Source organism: Mustela putorius, unplaced genomic scaffold, assembly GCF_011764305.1.
Source record: "Mustela putorius furo isolate JIRA1106 unplaced genomic scaffold, ASM1176430v1.1 tig00003853_pilon_pilon_pilon, whole genome shotgun sequence".
Lineage (NCBI taxonomy): Eukaryota > Metazoa > Chordata > Mammalia > Carnivora > Mustelidae > Mustela > Mustela putorius.
This window is the reverse complement of record NW_025422005.1, coordinates 49606517-49626705: the sequence shown is the minus strand read 5'-3', so window position 1 is coordinate 49626705 and position 20189 is coordinate 49606517. Positions and strand designations below refer to the sequence as shown.

Here is a 20189-nt window from a genome sequence, read left to right as displayed (position 1 = left end):
CATCAACCAAGGATCCCGGATCCCGGAATTCCCGCACTCATCGTTACTTTCCCCTAGTTTCCCTACCTCATCCACATTGTACATTTCGTCGAGTCCCCTGGAGCCCGTGTAAGAGTACACTTGCTAGCACTACACAGGCTTAGCTTTACAATCTACCCACTGTTTGACTTTGAGTAGATGACTTAAATAGATCCACAGTTTAACTCATTGGTAAAAAATGAGACCAGTTACTTATCTGACAAGTTTATTGCAAAGACTAATTTATGCAACATACATGAAAACATAGCACAGTGTCTGGTAGATAGTAAATGCTCAACAGGCATTAGATTTTTTTGTCTATCCCTCAGACTCCAGATCCTCGGCCCCTACCTTATATTCCACTTTCTGGATTCTTAATAGTCTTCCAGCTTTAAGAAATAAGACCAACCAGAAGCTGAGCCTGTGAGATTGGGATGGCTTGGCTTGCTTGACCGGACACCTTGTCAGAGATGGATGGGTGTACTCAGTCCATCTTGCAAGACTGTAATGCAGTGAATGGGGGGGTATGAACTTGAAATGAAAATATTTATTTTTACTCCACCTCATTCCACAAAGGACTTGATGCAGCTTGAAACCAATGTTAACCATATTAAGTTTATCTACAAGTAGTCTTTTGAAGTGGGAGGAGAGTAAGCAGTAAAATTTAATATCTGCTATTTTTATTTCCTTCTTGTTACTGGCACCCGTAACACCATAGTCATTGTAGGTACGCATTTAAATTTAAAAAGAGAGAGAGAGATGTTTTTGAGGGAAGGCAAGTGTGTGTGTGTGTGTGTGTGTGTGAGAGAGAGAGAGAGAGAAAGAGAGAGAGAGAGACTGAGGGAGAGAGGAGGGGAGAATCGTATACCTTCTCCTTGGACTGTCTGGACTATGTCATAGCAAAAATACAATCAATGACTCCTTTGATCAATGCAACAGGGTGGTGACAGGTACTTTTAATTCATTGTTGCTGGTGATTATTGACAAGCTGGTAATGATCAGGCTGTACTATGTCACTCAGGCTGAGGGCATTAGCATTCTTTAAAGGTCAAAAACAAATTCTTTTAAAATGCAGAATTTCTCAGGAACCAGGGAAGCCTCAGAAATGTTTTCAACCAGGTTCACACTACAAAGTAAGGAATATGTGAGACAGTCAGGATTTCAGTTCTTTCCCTGTGTCTCACATTAAAATGATATTTAATTTTTCCTGATTTAAATTCTTGGCTGTCAAACAAACTGCGTGGCGAAATTCTTCCAATGGGTGAATGGAGAAGGGATTCTAAAAGCTATTTATGTCTCTCGGAGGCCTAGGCAGACAGTCAGCACAAACCTAATGCAAATCTGTACCAAATCAAAGCAAAATTATACTTACTCTGTGACACTCTTACAAGCTCAGTCACACTAAAAACACCTGATGTGACAAAACTGTCTTGGAAGCCCAAATGTCCTGGGGAAACAAAAACAAAGAAAACAGCGTCATAAACAGAAGACATCTGACAACAGAATTCTAAATATTAGTTTCATTGTGATTAAAAAGAGCAATGTCTAATTTCCTACTCTGCTCTATTAAGAGTTGACGTGGGTGGGGACAGTCATCTGGTTACATAGCTGGTTTTCTGGTTTGAATCTGGGGGCTACGGAAAGCTCTGACACAACTGGGTGATTTCTGATATGGCTTTAAAAAAAAAAAAAAAAAAGAAAACAACAAACCAAATAACTCAACAGGAAATCTGAAACAAAAGAAGATTTAAAATAAATGGTTACCTTGGCTGACCTCTGAGACCTTAACAGCTGAGCTGAAAACAGCCTACCTAGGAATCAGCCAGGCTACCCAAATTCCCTAAGAGTTTTTCACCATTATTCTCTAAAGAAACATCTGATCAGGATTAGCTCTCCATCCATTCAAATCAAACAAGATTTAAAGATGTTCTCTTCATTTTCAGAGGCACCACAGGATGAAATCTTGAAAAAGCCAAACCAGAAAAGCCAAGCCCCATACCTTGAAACATGAAAACAAATACTTTCGAGAACAAATAAAAATTTAGATTTGTTTTGAGAACAAGAGGGTTTTTTGTGTGTGAGTGGGTAGATTGACTCTTTTTTTTTCTGAGAGAAGATAATAAACCAATGCTTCTACATGACTCTCTCTGAATTTTGCATCTGCTTTATTTTTGCTGGATATAATTAATTCCTTTAATATACCTGCTACTATCTTTCTTGTCATTTGCTTTTTTATTTTTATGGTACATTTAGGAACATAAAACTTATAAATAGCAAGGAATACATAGTTTATGATATGCTGTTTCCTTTTCAGCTTCTCAAGTTTTCTGATTCTGAATCTCAGATAGATAAAATCTAGTTGAGACGCATCTATAGGGTTAGCACAATGACCTCCTTTAAAAGTAGGGCCAAAGGAGAAGCTGGCCAAAGGGATTTTTTAAATATAAACTCTCCTTTGAAACAAGAAACATACTTTTAAGAAATGCAAAATCAGAAAACAGGTCCATCTGAATCTATAACAAACAGCCTACATATAAGATTTATGTTATTGACAAAAAATAGATTTTGCCCAGTAGTAAGGGGAGGCAAGTTTACCGATGGTATAGTCTACCCACCAATAGATTCATTAAATGTCATGCACATAAACACATGCAACAAATCACTATGTTTTGGAGACTTACAAAAGTACCTACAAATTATTCTTTTTCTGGTAGCATTAGAATTAAGAAAGGTTTTTTTTTTTTCCAGTTAATTTTTATACCCAACACAATCTATGATGTTTTAGATAAAACAGCTCTAATTTTTAGAACATGCAGTAACTATAAATTGCTTTTTTAAAAAAGGCATTTTATTTATTTGTCAGAGAGAGAGAGAGCGCGTGCGAGCGCAAGCGAGCACAAGCAGGGGGAGCAACAGGCTCCCTGCTGAGCAGGGAGCTGGATATGGGACTCCATCCCAGGACCCTGGGATCATGACCCGAACCAACGGAGACACCCAGGCATCCCTAAAAATTGCTTTTTAAAGTAAAATGGCAAACTTTCGTTTGAAAATGTGCTTAAGAAATTTCACCTGTTAAAACAACCCCCACCCGGGTCTCTGGTTGACTCTAATTTGGTAAGTGCCTAAGGTGTTGTCTCTTGGATAAAGAGACCTGAGAAATAAAAATAAGCAAATAAATAAAAATTCTGTAAAGTGGTATTGGCAAAACTGACTAGAACATCTCTTTCTATTGTGACATTGACATCACATCAATCCCACAGAATATAACAAAGGAAATCCAACCACAACATACATTAAGTTTGACTTAAAACACATCTAGTGAGAGCAAGGAAATGCACATTGAATGGGAAACTAGGGGCTGATTTCCAACTCTTATTCATTGCTGTCTGCAGTCTTGCTTGCGGGCTGACACTTGCTTCGGTTCCAACCTTTGACATTCTTTACTTTAAGGACAACTTCACAGGAATTTCTATACAGAGTGAATGGGAACACATGTACTTTAATCTCGCCACCAAAAAGCAAGCACTGTATGTATTTTGAAAACCAAGTTTAGTATGGCACAAAGACTCAGGAGGGAGAAACACTGCACACATTCACTCCAGTATCTCCTCTGGATTGCCCCTTCTTGTGTGTCCACCTTCTAGTGGCATCTCCAGGGTTTGTGCTCAAGAGCACAAATTTCCTAGTTACTTCCTCTGCTTCTATGATCAGTTACCAGTCTTGACTCTGACGTCTGTGAAAACTACAATGTTTGTTTCATTCACCATTGTATTTAATGGCTGGGACTAAGCAGTTAGTAAGAGAATATTTGTTGAATGAGTGGATGGATGATGCCATAGGCCAATGACTCTCAAATCTTTGTCTTTTGCCAAGAGTGCTCTCAAAATATTTATTGGATATTTCTACCCAGTTAGCCATGGGAATCCTCACACCCAACGTGTCCAATGCCAAGCTCATTTTCTTCTCTTCCCCAAACCTGTTTTGATGCTATGGAATTCCCTATTTCAGTGAACCATCCATGACCAGCTTGTTTTCTATGTTTTGGTGCCATCCTTAACTCCTGATTCTTACAAAAACCCACATCCAACCCGTCTTGACTCCAAGTGTATCTCCATTCCCCCTCCCTGCCTTCTCTCCTCAAGTCTGTGGCTTAGGCTCTTCCTAATTCTCGCCAGTCTGGTGGGGCAGCCTTCTAGCCATGTTCTCGATTGTCAGTCCTGGCTTATCCTTAGTCCACTGTCTACTCTATGGCCAGAGCTGTCTCACTAACAGGCAAATCTGAGGGCTCATTCATTTATTCAACAAATATTTACTGAGCACCTACCATGAGCCAGGCATTTTGCTAGGGGTTCAAGATACAGTCTCTACATTCAGGAAATTTACAGTCTAGGATTAGAGATAGCTGACAACATAAAACAAATGAATTATCTTAAAAATTATAAATGGTATAAATGAAATGAAGAAAATAATTAGGAAACACTTTATTTATTTATTTAAAAGATTTTATTTATTTATTTGTCAGAGAGAGAGCGAGCGAGAGCGAGCACAGGCAGACAGAGTGGAAGGCAGAGTCAGAGGGAGAAGCAGGCTCCCTGCGGAGCAAGGAGCCCGATGTGGGACTCGATCCCAGGACGCTGGGATCATGACCTGAGCCGAAGGCAGCTGCTTAACCAACTGAGCCACCCAGGCGTCCCTAGGAAACACTTTAGAAAGGGTAGTTAGTGAAGGTGTCTCTTAAGAACTGACATCTGAAAGATACTAAGGAGAGAGCTAGGAGAAGAAGGGGAAATAACTCTTCATGTAGTGGGATTAGCATATGCAAAGGCACTGGGGTAGGAAAGAATGAAATGCTGGAGAATCTCATCTCCAATGTGTTCAGAGTTCACTGCCCTGTCAGAAATCTTGCAAGAGCCCCACAGACAGCTTGGGGAATAGTACAAATTCCATCACATGACATACTACCTTGATGTAGCCTCTATTTTCCTATCTCATTTTTTTTTAAGAGTTTATTTATTTGTCAGAGAAAGAGAGAGAGCACAACAAGGGGAGAGGCAGACAGAGGGAGAAACAGGCTCCCCACTAGGCAAGAAGCCCAGTGCAGGACTCAATCCTAGGACCCTGAGGTCAGACCCAAGCTGACTAAGCCTCCCAGGCATTCCTGCTCATATATATATATATATATATATATATATATATATATATATATAAAATCTCTTCCCTCTCTCCATATATATATATTTTTTTTCTTTCTTTTTTTTAAGTCTCTTCCCTCTCTCTTTCTCTCTGGCCCTACCCCATGGGACTAAGGGAATACTCGCTTCACCATGGTCCTGGTTCTCTCCTCTCTCCACATTGTTCCCTCTTCCTGGAATGTCTCTGTCCTCCTGGCTCTTTGCTTGGCCAACCTTCTACTTGTCCTTTAGGACTCAGCTTTGCTGTCATTCAATCAAAAGTCTTCTCTGGTTGCCTGCACTGCTTGCAAAGACTCCTTTTCTCTTTTTTCAACACTGACCAGGTATACAGAGTATACTTCTTCTCTAGGACCCAGCACCGTAATTCTGTCTTTTTCTCACATGAGACTGTGAGCCCTTTAAGAAAGAACATCTTCTGTGCCTCCAGGTCTTAACACAGTGCCTGGTCTGCAGTAAGCACTCCAGGGGTGTCTGTAAGGGAACACAACCCAATTTGGGCTCAAGGATGTTTATTTTTCTTTTTATAGAAATGTTGACAGAACTTTATTTTTGTCTCTCCCTCTCTCTCTCATCTCTAGCAATATAGTTTGAACTAAAATGGAGCCAATGTACATCTGAAAACTATTAAAGTGAACAATCCCAATAGTCCCTCTAGACTAAACAGGACAAGGACCGAAGAGACAATCCATTTAGAATGCAGCTTCCAATCAAGAAGGTGACATCAGGGGCGCCTGGGTGGCTCAGTGGGTTGAGCCTCTGCCTTCAGTTCGGGTTGTGATCTCAGGGTCCTGGGATTGAGCCCCACGTTGGCCAGGCTCTCTGCTCAGCAGGGAGTCTGCTCCCCCCGCCACCACCTGCCTGCCTCTCAGCCTACTTGTGATCTCTGTCTCTCAAATAAATAAATAAAATCTTAAAAGAAAAAAAAAAAAAGGTGACATCATGTTCTCTGATGAGAAATGCCTGAGGGGTTGTCCTATTGTTGTGACTGTGGTTCAAATGTTGGGGGACTGAGTTAAAACAGAATTAAAGGGCAGCATAATTTAATGGGCAAAAGGGGCCAAAAAAACCCCAAAGAGTCCAGTCCCAAGCTTAAACTAGGACCTTCTGTGATCCCAAGAAAGTCTCTGTAAAAAATCATGATTGGATCCTCCTTGTCCTCTGGGCAACCTGCTCCCTCAGGCTGATTTTAATAGAATGTGTGTAATTTAGAAGGCAAACTATATGTGACTGTACAATAATCAGAAAAATTAAAATAAAAAGTAGAATGGTTTCACAAGTCCTGATGTGGCCATCTCAGCTGTAATATGTCCCCAGGGAAAGGTACATGTAAACATTCCATGTAACTTTAAGGGACTATGAAACTGGTTTTGTTCCTTCAACAATTATTTGGAAACCGAGTGGTGAACTCTAGAGGAAGAAAGCAATGAGAAATGAAACTTGAGAAATGATGGAAAAAGTGACACATCTAATGTAATTACTAAGCAAACTCGAGCAGATTAATATTTCATTCTCGCTAACACAAACCAAATCATAAAAATGACTTTCAGGGAAATAACACTAATCTGGGTGTTCTACTTTATTGCAAGATGAGAGAAAAATGGAAAAGAAAATAGAAAGGTCAATTTCAGTAATTCTGAACTTCGATGTTCACATTAAAAGATCCACAGTTGGAAAGCTGATTAAAGGTCTCTGAAAGGTCCCAAGATTTACATTTTGAATATAGCCTCTCAGAAATGAGTGCAAAACAGACTTTCTTCTTAAGTAGGCCTTAGCTGAAAACCCAGATTTCATAGAGATCTCTCTCTCTCTCTCTTCAGTTCTGAACTACTTCAGGAGCAACTGCATCATAGCTCAAAAGGAGGAGCAGATCCTTTCTTGTTTTATAGAAAATGGCTAGAAAAGTTCCTTCATTGAAATTGTGTTCAATGAATTGCCAATTAGAGTACAGATTTCAATACCCGCGAGTCCGTCGTACTCACAGTGGGGAGATGAGGCTTTCTAAGAGAGGCAGAAATATAAAAAGCCAAATTCTTTTACGGGTGGTTAGGAAAAGCAGTTCTCTTTACCTCAATGATATCAGCAGTTATTATGGAAAATGCCATTATATGGGAACCCAATCTCATCTCACGAAGGGACTGAACATCTATCTACCTCTTAACAAGCAGAGAAGAAAAAAAAAGTTCGATTTCCAGAGAGACAGGTAACCTTGCAGAGGTGTTCAGAGGTCAAGGGGAAGTAATAGCTTGGGATAAACCATCCAGAGGGTTGGCCTTGAGAGGAAGCCGGAGTGTCCATGGAGCAGAGAACATAGAAGAGGAGGCACACTGACACACTGGATGGTATTTTTGTTTGTCTTTTTGGGATAGCCAAGGGGTCTCAGCTCTAAATGATTAAATCTCATCTGGTTCATGTAACAAACTGCAACACACAGGTCATTTCGTCAAAAAGAATGCATCTCTATTCTATTCTCTCCTTGGCAAACATGGTTCCATTACCAGGACAAGCCAAGCTAATGACCAGGCCCTTCCATGCTGGTGCGTCTGGGCGACTCAAAAGGAAAAGGGGCCCCTTGTTCTCGTGTACTTATATTCCATAAGCCCTGGAACCTGCCGTGATGTGGAGGCCGCATGCTAAGTCCTGCGGACGCTGCTCTCCCAGAATTTACATGCTCATCCTTCTAAAGAAAAGTCTACCCTAACCGTACCTCTCCTCCCTGGAACTTTAATTTCTCCTCGCGAAAACTCCCCACTGGTGGATGTGGCCCCGAGGAAAGGGAATGTGGCTCCTTCGCCTTTCCCTTTGCCCACAGTCAACACGGTAGGTGTGCTCAGTCAATACTGCTGAGCAGAACTTCTCCGTCTACCTCTATCTACCTGATGGGGGAGTTCTTTGTTTATCTGTCTTAGCTCTGCCCCCCTACAACACACCCGGCAAGGGCACGGTTGTATCTCACGATCTTACACTGTCCAGAGCCCAGCACAATCACTTGGTCTATGTGTGTAATAAATATTTATTTAGTGATCTAGATGAGTGACTTGAGATCCCCGGGATTTAGTAGACTTCTACAGCACGATGGGAACGATTATTAGCTTACCTCCAGGAATGCCTTACTTCCGTCATCTTAATTTGGAATATCTTGGAAAACAGGTTTTTAAAAGATGGGGTGGGGTGCCTGGGTGGCTCAGTGGGGTAAAGCCTCTGCCTTTGGCTCAGGTCATGATCTCAGGGTCCTGGGATCGAGCCCCACATCAGGCTCTCTGCTCAGCAGGGAGCCTGCTTCCCCCCTCTCTCTGCCTGCCTCTCTGCCTACTTGTGATCTCTCTCTCTTTCAAATAAATAAATCAAAACTTAAAAAAAAAAAAAAGATGGGGTGGCCCATTAAGCCCACATTTTAAAATTTTGGTCCCATTTTTTCATGACTATACATTGACTATTTACTCTGTCACTCATTGACAATGAGATAGCATGTGTTTTTAGAATAATTCCTACTATTACAGCAAATGCCCCAAATTCCGGCCACTACTAAAAAGAATGCAGTAGCAATGAAAATAACATAGATGTTCCATCCGTGTGATTAATCTTTACTATAGTGGAGTTTCATTCGGTAGTCTGCTTACAGTAAACATTAAAAGACTGACATACGTTGCTGGACTGGCAGTGAATGAGGCTGTAATACTTCTCTAGAAAGATGAGTCTGAGAATCTGTCAAACTAAGAAATGATATTTGTCAAGCAATAATATGAAAGAGGTGTTTTGAGATTCTCAGATGAAAAGGGTTGTTACAAATGCATTTCGACTATGGTTATGAATGTCATCCTGGGTTCTCACAACACATCAAGGAATGGTGTCTAGTATGGGAATAATGTAGTCTTAGCTGAAAAGGAGGATAAGTCAAGAAGAGCTTTTAGAAGTATGTGTCATGGGACTTATGACCTCTTGATTTCTTCTTTTTGTTGCCCCTAATTTCCCTGCCTAGCTCAAGTATTTATTATGGAATACAGGCACTTAATTTGTAGTTTGTTTGTCCTGCCATAGCCATTAACTCAACGTTTGGTTTACTGCTTTCATTCATCAAATGCTTACTGGATGCCTCTTATGTGGCAAGCACAGTCCTAGGCCCTGGGGATTTGGCAAAAAACAGCGCAAAGTCTTTACTGCTGCAGGGGAAGGGGGGCAAGGCATTCTCAGTTAAGAAAGATGTTTACACCAAGATTTCTGGTAATGAATTTATCTAAAATTGGGTCTTTTTATAAGATCTTTCTAGGAAAAACTACAGTGGAGACTACAGCAATGTCCTGTGCCAACTCTGCTGGTTGTCCATATGTATTCATGATTGGCCGCTACAGGCCAGAATTCCCAGCCTCTTTCAGGAGTGAATGGAAGTGCTGTGATCAACTTTCACCCGACCTGCCTGAAAAGAAATTCCTGCCTTAGGCATCCTTCTTCCTCTTTTTATGGACTAGAGCAGTTTCCACCATGAAGACAGAGACAGTGGCCACGGGATGGCAGAGCAGGAGGACAGAGGGAGCGTGGAGCCCTGAATGGCAGTGGAAAGAAGAACCACCCGGCCAACTTAGCCTGCTCATCTGTAAGAGTTATCAAAAAGAAAGAGATCTTAGTGTACTTAAACCACTGTGTTTTTTCTGTCTCTTTGTTATAGCAGCCCACTACTTACCTTAACCAACATAAAAGCCAACCTTTCTCCTTAGAATCTAAAATGTCACAAATTAGTAGTCCACAGACCAATTGTAGTCTGCCAACATATTTTGCTTGGCTGGCAAGGTACTAATTTTTTTTTTTTAAACATACGGATGTTTTTAAACTGGACATGAGCTAAAAAATGTGCCACACTCCCTAGTACTCTTTATTATATTTCATTTATGGAATGATCTGTAAGACCCCGGTAGGCACATAAATCTGTGATGCCTGCTAGGCATCTTCTCTCCACGTTAATCTACCAGCATAGTAGGGAGAAAATGGATGGATGGTCGGTGTCTTTTGTCTGATAAAAAAAGCCAAGAGTATTTCATGATTTCTCTGAGAATTCAGTTTAGACTTCTTTGCTAGGTATTTACAGCCCTTCGAAGTCTGTCCTCTAGTACACCTTTCCAGCATTCAAGGTATATTTCCAATACTACCTAAATATATACATTACATGTGGCAGCCAAGAGGTCCCAATTGCTCTTCTCCAAATTTTGATATGCTCTCTCCTCCACATCAGAATTCGCTTCAGTGCTTTCTAAAATGTGTTATGTAAATAGTCCCCCCAAATGCCCCGCAACAAACCAATAAAAACAAAGATAAAAATATATGTAAAATAAATTAGAAAACACCATCACACCCACCCTTGGAGAATAACAAGAAATATTTACATGTTAAAGCCTCTGAGAGTTCCTGCAACAAACAGAGTTTCTTAATATTTTTTTTAATTTTTTAAATATCTCTTTGAGAGAAGGCATGAGAGGGAGCATGAGAGAGAGCAAGAGAGAGAGAGAGCATGAGCGCACAAGCAGGGGAGGGGGTAAAGGGAGAAGCAGGCTCTCTGCTGAGCAGGGAATCCAACGCAGGGCTCCATCCCACTACCTGAGCTGAAGACAGACGCTTAACCAACTGAACCACCAGGCACCCCAAAGTTTCTTACTATTATTTAACTCACGATTTCCCAAATAATTCGACAATAATGCCATCTGTTTTTGGCACATATCCTTCTTCAGATAGACTGTTCTGCTCCTTTTCCTATTTTCCCTATTTGGTTTACATGAGAATGTGCTGAGCGGAAAGTAGAATCTGAACCCTTCAAGGTAATTCACACTTTCATGCAAGGCCCAAGGGCACTCCACATCTTTACTTGCGATTATTCTAACACATGTACATTAGGAAAACGGATCAAGCCAGTAACAGGTGTTACAAAGGCAGGCTACCTATCTGAAAAATGTGTCCCCAGAACCTCTCTAGTATTAATTTTCATCAAAAGTGTAGCTTTCATTCATCCAGCATTTATGTGTTTGGCACTATGTTATGCACTTTAGATATACTAGCTCTAATTCTTGCTGTAAGTCTGTGGTTGGCAATAGTCTGATTTTGTAGACAAGTAAGCTTACACTCAGAGAGGTGAAGTGACTTGCTGAAGGTCACACAGCTAGTGGCAGAATTTAGGATTAGAACATAGGTTCGTTTAGTTCTCTATAAATGTTATTGCATGTTTATCCATCATGTATAATACCAGAGACTTGATTTATTCAGTCTAACCCAAAGACTCTATCGCATCTTTTCACCAAGTCCTGCCCTTAATAAGGGAAGAGTAGTATTTCATTAAATTAAATTTGATTGCTCAATGACTTTACATAAAGAGGGTTTATGAGTTTGAGTTACAAGGATTAAGCACTTAATTAAAGGGTGATGCCTAAAAGATAGCAAAACATCTAAATAAAAAGTGAAGAACTATTTTTACTTCTTTGCATGTTTAGAAACACTGAATGCACGACAATATGGAATGAACTGGAAGCTAAGAGATCTTAAAGATCATCTAGTAACACACTAATCATCACTGTATTGTAACAAAGGATTTTAATAAAGTAATGAAGCTTGATTTAAAAAATAACAATTCCTTTAATATGCTTGCCTTCCTGTAACTTCTCTTCTTTACCTCAATTTTACCCTCTGGAACAGGTCAGAATAAATCTAATCTCTTTGCTACACTTCAAGTATTCTAAAATAGTCCCTCAGCCCCTAATTTTTTCTCCTCTAGGCTAAATATCCTTTCTTTCATAGTTCTGTCCTGTCAATGAAGTAATTTTCCTACTGTCTCTAAACATATAGAATCATACATTTATAAGGGCTCACATAAGCAGAAATAGACACTGTGCAAGTGGACCCAATTACAAATTAGTTTTGTGTCCAAGAACACAGAAATACTTGCTTCACAGAATGTTTTTTTTGAAGCACTATAAAAAAAACTTCAAAAAAAAGAAAGAAAATTTTGCTTCATATTAGCGAAAGTAAATTCCAGTATCACTGGCATAATAAAATTAGTATTTTATAAATATTTTAAGATTAATTTTGTTGTTTTTTAATGGACTTAGGAATGCTTTTTTAAGGGATTTTTTAAATTAATCTGATTTTTAACTAACAGGGTTTTTAAGCACCTTGATTGTTTTTATGTTCTCAATCAAAGTTTTCTCTAAACTCGGACAGTAATAACTGGTCATCTACAAATAGATCACACTACTTGTAACAGCTTCAGTTTCTATTTATGAACTTACATGCTGGAGAAAAAAATAAGGAAATTTATTCTCCGAATACATCGGAAACCGATTACCTTAACTGAAACAGACATGAAACTGGATCACCCGAAGGCCACCCTGGATTATGGATGTAAAACAGCAAAAAAACCTTAATGTGTGCTGTCCTGTTCTTCATTTTTAGGTTTAATTCACCTGGCTCTGAAACATTACGGAGAGTCCTGCTTGCTAAACCACCTGAGGACACATGCAATGATAAGGAAAGAAGATGACCAGGGGCCATGTGCTAATTTTAAGACACTGATGTTGGTTCGCCAAGCGTGGAAAGGAAATCACCGAGGAGTTGAAGCAATGTATTCTAAAAGAATCCTTGCATTCCTTGCCCAAGACGATAAAAAGCGAAAGAAAACTACAAACAGGTAGATGTCATTTTCCAAATACATAATAAAACTAGTTAATGTTTAGAACCACTAAATACCAAGAGCTTTCATCTTTTAAAAAGCCATTTGCTTCAATGCAATTCTTGTTCTCTTATCCGACAATTACTTAATTACCAATGCCATAATTTGCAGCGTTTTTTAAATTATAGACTCTATATTTTACATTTCTGCAGATACTACAGCATGCCACAAATCATGTGGGCCACTATACTTTGAAGTTTGCTGGCTTAGCACAAACACAAAGTATTTTAGAAGTACCAGAAAATTCTTTGTGAATATAACAGAATGAATTACACTGTTCAGGCCATGTCATGTTAGCACAATGGAGAAACACTTTTAAGACTTTAAAGTCATGTAATACAATTCTAGGCTGGATTTTTCTTGTTAAAAAAAGTAGAATGGGAGTGATTGGAAAAGAAAAGGGCCAATATTTGACAACAGAAATCAGCATAACCTTTTAACTGCAGCAGCCATGGGTGACTGCCCTTTGACCTTGAAAGATTATGTGGGATTTCAATGACAACAGCTGGAAGTGAGCATGTGTGAATAGAGAACACAGATCTGAGGCCTGATACAAAAGACTGCACAATCTCTGCCCAGATCGGAGTGCTGATTAGAAATTGTTTCCTGGTCCTGGCTTAATAGGGTGTGATAATGAAAGCTCGGTTTTTTTTTTCTTTTAATTCTTTCAGCAAGAAATCATAGGTAGATTTCTTCCATAGCCACTATCCCTTTCGGCCCCTCCAATCTTCTGGGCTTCCATATGTTAACAGATCCATCCTTAAAAACCAAACTTTGTTTTACAACCTACTCTTCACAGGCAAAACTTCAAGCTCTTGAGTTCCTCTCCTGAGTTGCAAAATCACTTTGGTGGCATTTCACACCCAGTATGATTATTTTTTTGCTTAAGGACGTGTCATACACAGACACACACATGCACACAGACACACAGCTTAAATGAGAGCTCGGTAAGAGTGGGAACTGTCTCTCTCATCTTTTTAATTCCACCATTTGTAGGATGCATACCACATGGTGGGTCCACACCCCATGTAGGACAAATAGACATAGAGATGAAATACTGATTCTTATCCACTCGTTCTTTTTGTTCCTTTCGAAAGGCACGCAAATTCAATAATTTCAGCTTTTCCATCATCCAGTCTCATATATTCATTAGCAATTTTTTTAGGGAAGACGACAGGTGTGTTTCCCCAACAAGAGCCTATGAGGAAGGTAAGTTAATTATTTCCTTTCGCAGATAAGGTAACTCAACCCAGTGGCTAGAGAGATTTGACTGCTTGCTGAACGTGGCCATTTCAATCCAAAAGACTCTCAATGAATGACATTCATTGAGCTGACATGCACCTACACGGACACAGATGCAATCTCCAATTCCTACGTACAATACTCATTACTTGCTGACATTGCTCTTGAAACCACCAGGATGATGCCACATGATTACTGAAAGGACACTGGGTTATGACTCATAGGCGTTGTTTTGGTTTTACCATACACGCTGTCTGAACTTCTATTGCTCCAGATTTTGCTAACTCCTCTAGCTCTGGATTTTGCTAACGACTCTAGTTTCTGTATCAATTTAGCAACTCCTTAGCTTCAGTAGGAGGTGGCCTTTCTTTTAAATGCAAATAACACCTTGAATCAGGCAGAAAACCAACCTGGCTGCTTGGTGTGGGACAAACAGAGGCTGGTGAAAACTGGCTTCCAAATCAGACATGGGTTGTCTACTCACATCCTTCTATAGCAACTTTAGATGTTATTCCAAACAAGCCATGGGACAGATTGTTTTTCAGAACAGACCAAATCCATTTGCCGTTTCAAAATTCTATAAACAGAGTATTAAGGAATTCAATTCCCACAGCAACTATATGAGCGCTGGCTTTGGCTTTACGGGAGTTTCTGCCAAGCTGAGATATTTGTAGAACTATTGGCTTAGGGTGTCCTTTGCAACTCTGAGCAGAAGGGACCATGGCTTGTGATCTCAGTTCACTTTAAGGACTGGGTCTTGCTGGTGACAGGTATACATGATAAATGTTCCAGAAGGCTGACCTAATTTCCGTTGAAGTGAGTGTTTTGCTAAGAACATTCCCTCAAAGTGTCAGCTTGCAACCAAGGATTCAGCCTGCCAGTGTCCATTCTTTTCAGCGAGTTATTACCATTGCTTATGAAAGTTTGCTCAAAATGAAGCTACTTCTGCCTCACTGAGCAAGTTTCTCCAGACTCATACTGAACTTAAATAAGTTACATATCTAATTTTAAAATAAGAAATTATCAAACACATTCAGTTTCATAGTTTTTAGTCATTTGTGATCAGAAAAAACAAACACTCTAGGCTTAGTACAAATTGAGGCAAACCAGCAATGTATTTCTTTTCTCTTACAAAGGAATTGGTATCTCTACATGTTCATTTATCTTGTCCTTCAAAAATTATATTTGCAAGATATTATTTACATACAATATAGCTGGAGGGACAGTAGTAAGGAAATTAGAAACCTCGATATCTTAAGTCTCAGTTTTCTCATCTGTAAAATGGCACTGATGATTGCATGTACCCCAAGTTTGTTAGGAATAATGGGATGATGCACTTAGAATGCTTAGCAAAGAACCTAAGACACAGAATGTGTTAAAAAAAATGTAGTTACTCTTACAAATAATAAATATATTCTTCATATCTTAGACCTTGAATTCTGCAAGAAACCTTAAGAAGAAATAAGAGGTAGAAATAACTACGTTCGTCTGTCATGGAGTAGCCAATAATGTAACTGTTCATAGAGAAGTTGTGTAGATAAATAACAAAAGTTGATAACATAATTTTGAGCAGATTTTTGAGTAAAAATAAAAGTATTTTCTAAAGCAAGTAACACAAATTAAAAACAAGTCCTCTGGCATTTCTTAGATTTTTCTAAAGTGAGCTGTAACAGGACATAAGATCCATTATTTTAATAGAGTTAAATTTTAGAAATCAAGTTCTATATTTATTTACAAATATGTTTATAAAAACACAATTATTTATAATTCACAACATAATTTTAAATATTTGTCTATTTTTTAACTCTACATCTACCTGGCCAAGCATCAGCCTACAGATGGAGACACAAATTTTGGCCTTATATTTTTGCGGTAATAACTATAGATACTCAACCTAGGTCAATCTGTTTTTCAGCAGATCAAGTTTTACCTCGTTTCTCAAACAATGTACAGGCATATTTAGAGAAAGGGGAAATTTTAAAATGGCAGCGTTTTTTTGTTTGTGGGTTTTTCTGTTTGTTAGTTTTGGGCCTTTATTAGTCAAAGAATTTCATGGGCTAAAAAATCTAAATGCATGCTGCCTGTTCTAGAAAATAGATATTTAGAGGTCTGATTTTGTTTTTCAGTATTTTTCAAATGAAAATATTTAAATTTTTTTAAATGTGAAAATATTTGGGGTGGTATAAAAAACACATACAACGTAAGCAATATTAACATTAAATATAGAAACACCTCCTTGAAATGAACTACTCTGGAGTCCAGAGCCTCCCCATTTTAGCTCCTTGCTTCGATATAAACAGCCATCAGCAAACATCATGAAAGAAAGGGTCTTGATTCCTCACTGCTTTAAATCAATGCTAAAAGAATTTGCCCTTTTAGACAGAAGAATGATCGACATGTTTCACTTTACTGACTTTGATCACTGAAGCCCTTTATGGCGCAGGCCATTTCTTTCAGTTTAGGGAACAGAATCTTTGTTTGACTCACAAAATGGGCCAAGTACATCTTACACTCAGCTTTAGCTAACTCAGAGCACTGGAGTTCTCGGAATTTCTTCTGTGTTTCTCAACAGAGTCATCAGCATTTTGAGGGGGAACTCCTTCCTGTGCTCAGACCTCCCTTGTACGCTGTAGGACACTCAGCATCCCTGGTTTCCAACCACTGACTGCCAGCAAGATCCCCTCCTTGTCCAAGAGCGTCCTCACACATTCTGAACACCCCTCCAGAAGGGGTCCCTTGGTGAAAAACACGTTAGAGTAGAATACTGTCTTATGGATCTCCTTAGGTATTTAATACCACGCAATTCTGCCCACAACTGAACTAGCTTATTGTCTCTATAATTAGAATGCAAACTCTTACAAGCTGGATTATAACAATTCTTTCCAAATTCCTACTTGGCCCAGTCACGCCCTCTGTCCTTCACTCTTACCCAAGTATCAAGTTCAGATATTACAGCTAGATGTTGATGTTTAAAAGTTAATTCTATCTGAACTACTCTCTGTTTGGTTTTGTTTGAAGGAGCGGGGAGCAGGGCTCATGCATATATGTCTATGGTCCATAAAAACAAAATACACATTTTGGACTTTCTGAAAGAGTCTTGGTTTCCAGTATTGGCCCATCAGTCTGTACACGTACGTGAACATATTGGCCTCTTGTTGCTGAGAAGATATGTTCACTGTCAATAAACTCTTGGGACTCGCATAAATAGTATTTTGTTTTTTCACATTATCGTGGATCTAAAGGTCCTCAGTCTAGGCAGAAGTAGAAAATAACATGGAAAGCTTGAAAGGAAATATCCATTCTGTTCTCTGCTCTCATTGAAAGGACAGAGGTGAAATAAGAAAAGACTCAGGGCCCACACGACCCAGGTCCTTATTGCCAAAACCAGACCAACAACACTCCAAAAATAAACAGGAAACAAAACTAAGCAACAAGAGGCAGCACACTGTCAACCAACCAGGAATTCAAATGAACGCCTTTGTCTCAACTGCTTGTTCAGAAGGAGGGCGGCTCCTCCAGCTTATTCTCATTTTTTTTTCCCTTCTAATCACTCTGATGCTTTATTGAATACCTGTCATTTTTCCAAAAGTAAGAGACAAGGGCTGCTCCCTGTTTCACCAAAGTCCTTCTGCTTTGTGATCACCAATTGCTCAGTTCCTATCCTTCCCACTAGGAGATCTTCCGAGGTTGTAGAATGGGCCCAGACCAGGTGAGAACCCCGTGTGTATACATACGTGTACGTATGTTAATTTCATTTACTTGCTCAAAGACTGAGACAGAGGAAAGCACTATTTCGTCAGATGTGAACAGTCAGGAGCACTTGAAATAAAATATTTTTCATGAACAGAGGCATTTCTGGCCTTCGGTGTTGCCATTAACAACAATACCACGAGGGGCATGATTTGTAGCTAATTTGGACACGGAGCCCTTCTGGACACAGCTGGCAAAGCCAATAGCATTCTGTTGTATTCTACAGTAAATCGTCTGAAAATGTCAGTAAGCTCAATGGCCAATTCTGTGGCTCCAACCACCATCAAGAAGGTGAGGGAGAAGCTAAATGTGTTTTTTTAAGGTGCTCTAACTATAAAGTTCAAGTTTTGCTCTCCAGCCTGATTTATTCATTCAACTAACATCTGTTGATGCCAGTCTATGAGCTAAGTAGGTATATATGACAAGCTTGGAACAAACTGTGACATATCCCCTGTCCTCAAGGGCTCACAGTCTAGCAAAAACATCCTTTAAGGAACTAGTGAGAAGACTTGCTTCACCCCTGCAAGAGCCAATTCAAATGTCACCACCTTTTGATTTCATTTCCATATCCTCAGAGCATCATAGACCTCTAGGCTGTAGGCTCAATAAATATTGATGACTGCCTGAGAGAAGATGAAAGTGAGAGACGCACTTACTAGGATCAACAAGGATAATCCTATCTCCGGGAAGCCAAGTGCATGTGTTGGGGGAGGGGAGAGAGCAAGTACTTGTGCTAGATGATAGCAATAATGGATGATGGGGCCAAACTGGATTCAATAAATTTGGACAATACTTGGTAAGAAACAGTCAGTCCTGAGTCATAATTTAATCTGTTATTATTAGGGGAGTACTTTCTATAGCTTATTATTTATTTTTGTAAGTTAGTCATGGCTCTCGTTCAATTTTACGATCTTGAGTAAGTTAACTTAAACTTTTTCACTAATTTATCCAAAAAATAGCTGTTGAACACCTATTCTGTTCCAGGCGCTATGGGAGGCATCAAGGTGCACCTCTTTGACCTCCAGGTACTTATAGTCTAGTTGGGGAAGAAGGTCAAGCATAGGGACAATTATTATCCAACATGCTCTGTAGTGGAAGCAGGCTCCTAGGGCACAAAGTCTAGGAGGGTTAGGGAAGGCTTCCTGGAAGAGCAGTGATGGCAGGTCTAGTCCCCAGTGACCAGAAGGATTAGCACTGAGAAGTGGAGGAAAGTGGTGGTTTCTTTGTGGGTATAAGAGTAACAACAAAGTGACAACAGCTAATATTTGCTGAGTCCTTACTGTATGCCAGCCACTCTTCTCAGCCTTTTCATGTTTTATGTTCCTCTAACCTTTGAAGTGCTATGATGTTGGTACTATGATCTCCTCTTCTGACACATGAAGCAACCAAAGCACAAACAGTCTGAGCAACTAAATCAAGATCATACAATGAGGGGTGCTTGGTGGCTCAGTCGGTGAAGCATCTGCCCTCGGCTCAGGTCATGATCTGAGGGTCCTGGGATCAAGTCCCATGTCAGGCTCCCTGTTCAGCGGGGAGCCTGCTTCTCCCCTGCCTGCTGCTCCCCCTCTCCCCTGCGTGTGCTTGTTCTATCCTGCTCTCTCTCTCTCTGTGTCAAATAAATACATAAAATCTTAAAAAAAAAAAAAAAAGAGGATCATACATTGAGTCATTGGTAGAGACGGGATTTCAAATCAAACAATCTAACTGAAGAAGCTATGCTCTTAACTGTGGCAATGTCTCTAATGGCACGGTAAAGAATATCTATTCCAGTGGCCAGGGCACAGAGGAAGGGCTCAGGAGATGATGATAAGATCATGAGAACCAGTATTGACCTCATTATAAATATACAAATCCCTGATTTGCAGATCTAACTACAGTACACTATTTTCCCCCACCAGATGATGAACCCAGTGGATTCTACCCAAACTGAAATTCAGTTTTATAACTCAAAGGGAGGTATCCTCACCAAACACCCTGGGGAAGTTATTTCTTCCATATCAATGCCACTAAAACTACAATGTATCAAAAACAATCTGTACCCTTCAACACCACTTCTCTTCCACCTCTTCCTCATACATATGGTTTCGCTCCATCCCTGCCTTCTACTTAATCTGCAATATTTTTTTCATATGTGCAAACTTAAAGCTGTACCAACTAAATAGTGGAAGCTGTGACTGAAAACTTGGGGAACAGAATTACTAAAAAGGTTTTATTGTTTGTTCATCAAGTGAAATTCTGTGTAGAATTAATCTTATTGTAAAGAAATCCCAATTTGAATTTTCTTT

At 39.6% G+C, this 20189-nt stretch overlaps 1 protein-coding gene across 6 annotated transcripts in view; it reads right to left on the bottom strand.

Moving 5' to 3' along the window:
* Positions 1-20189, bottom strand: part of NFIA (nuclear factor I A) — a 368251-nt gene that overhangs the window by 124883 nt on the left and 223179 nt on the right. For all 6 annotated transcript variants that reach the window (XM_045064622.1, XM_045064620.1, XM_045064623.1 and 3 more), the window contains exon 4: positions 1391-1465. In XM_045064622.1, the coding sequence (XP_044920557.1) occupies positions 1391-1465 (75 nt within the window). The remainder of the gene's footprint in view (positions 1-1390; positions 1466-20189) is intronic.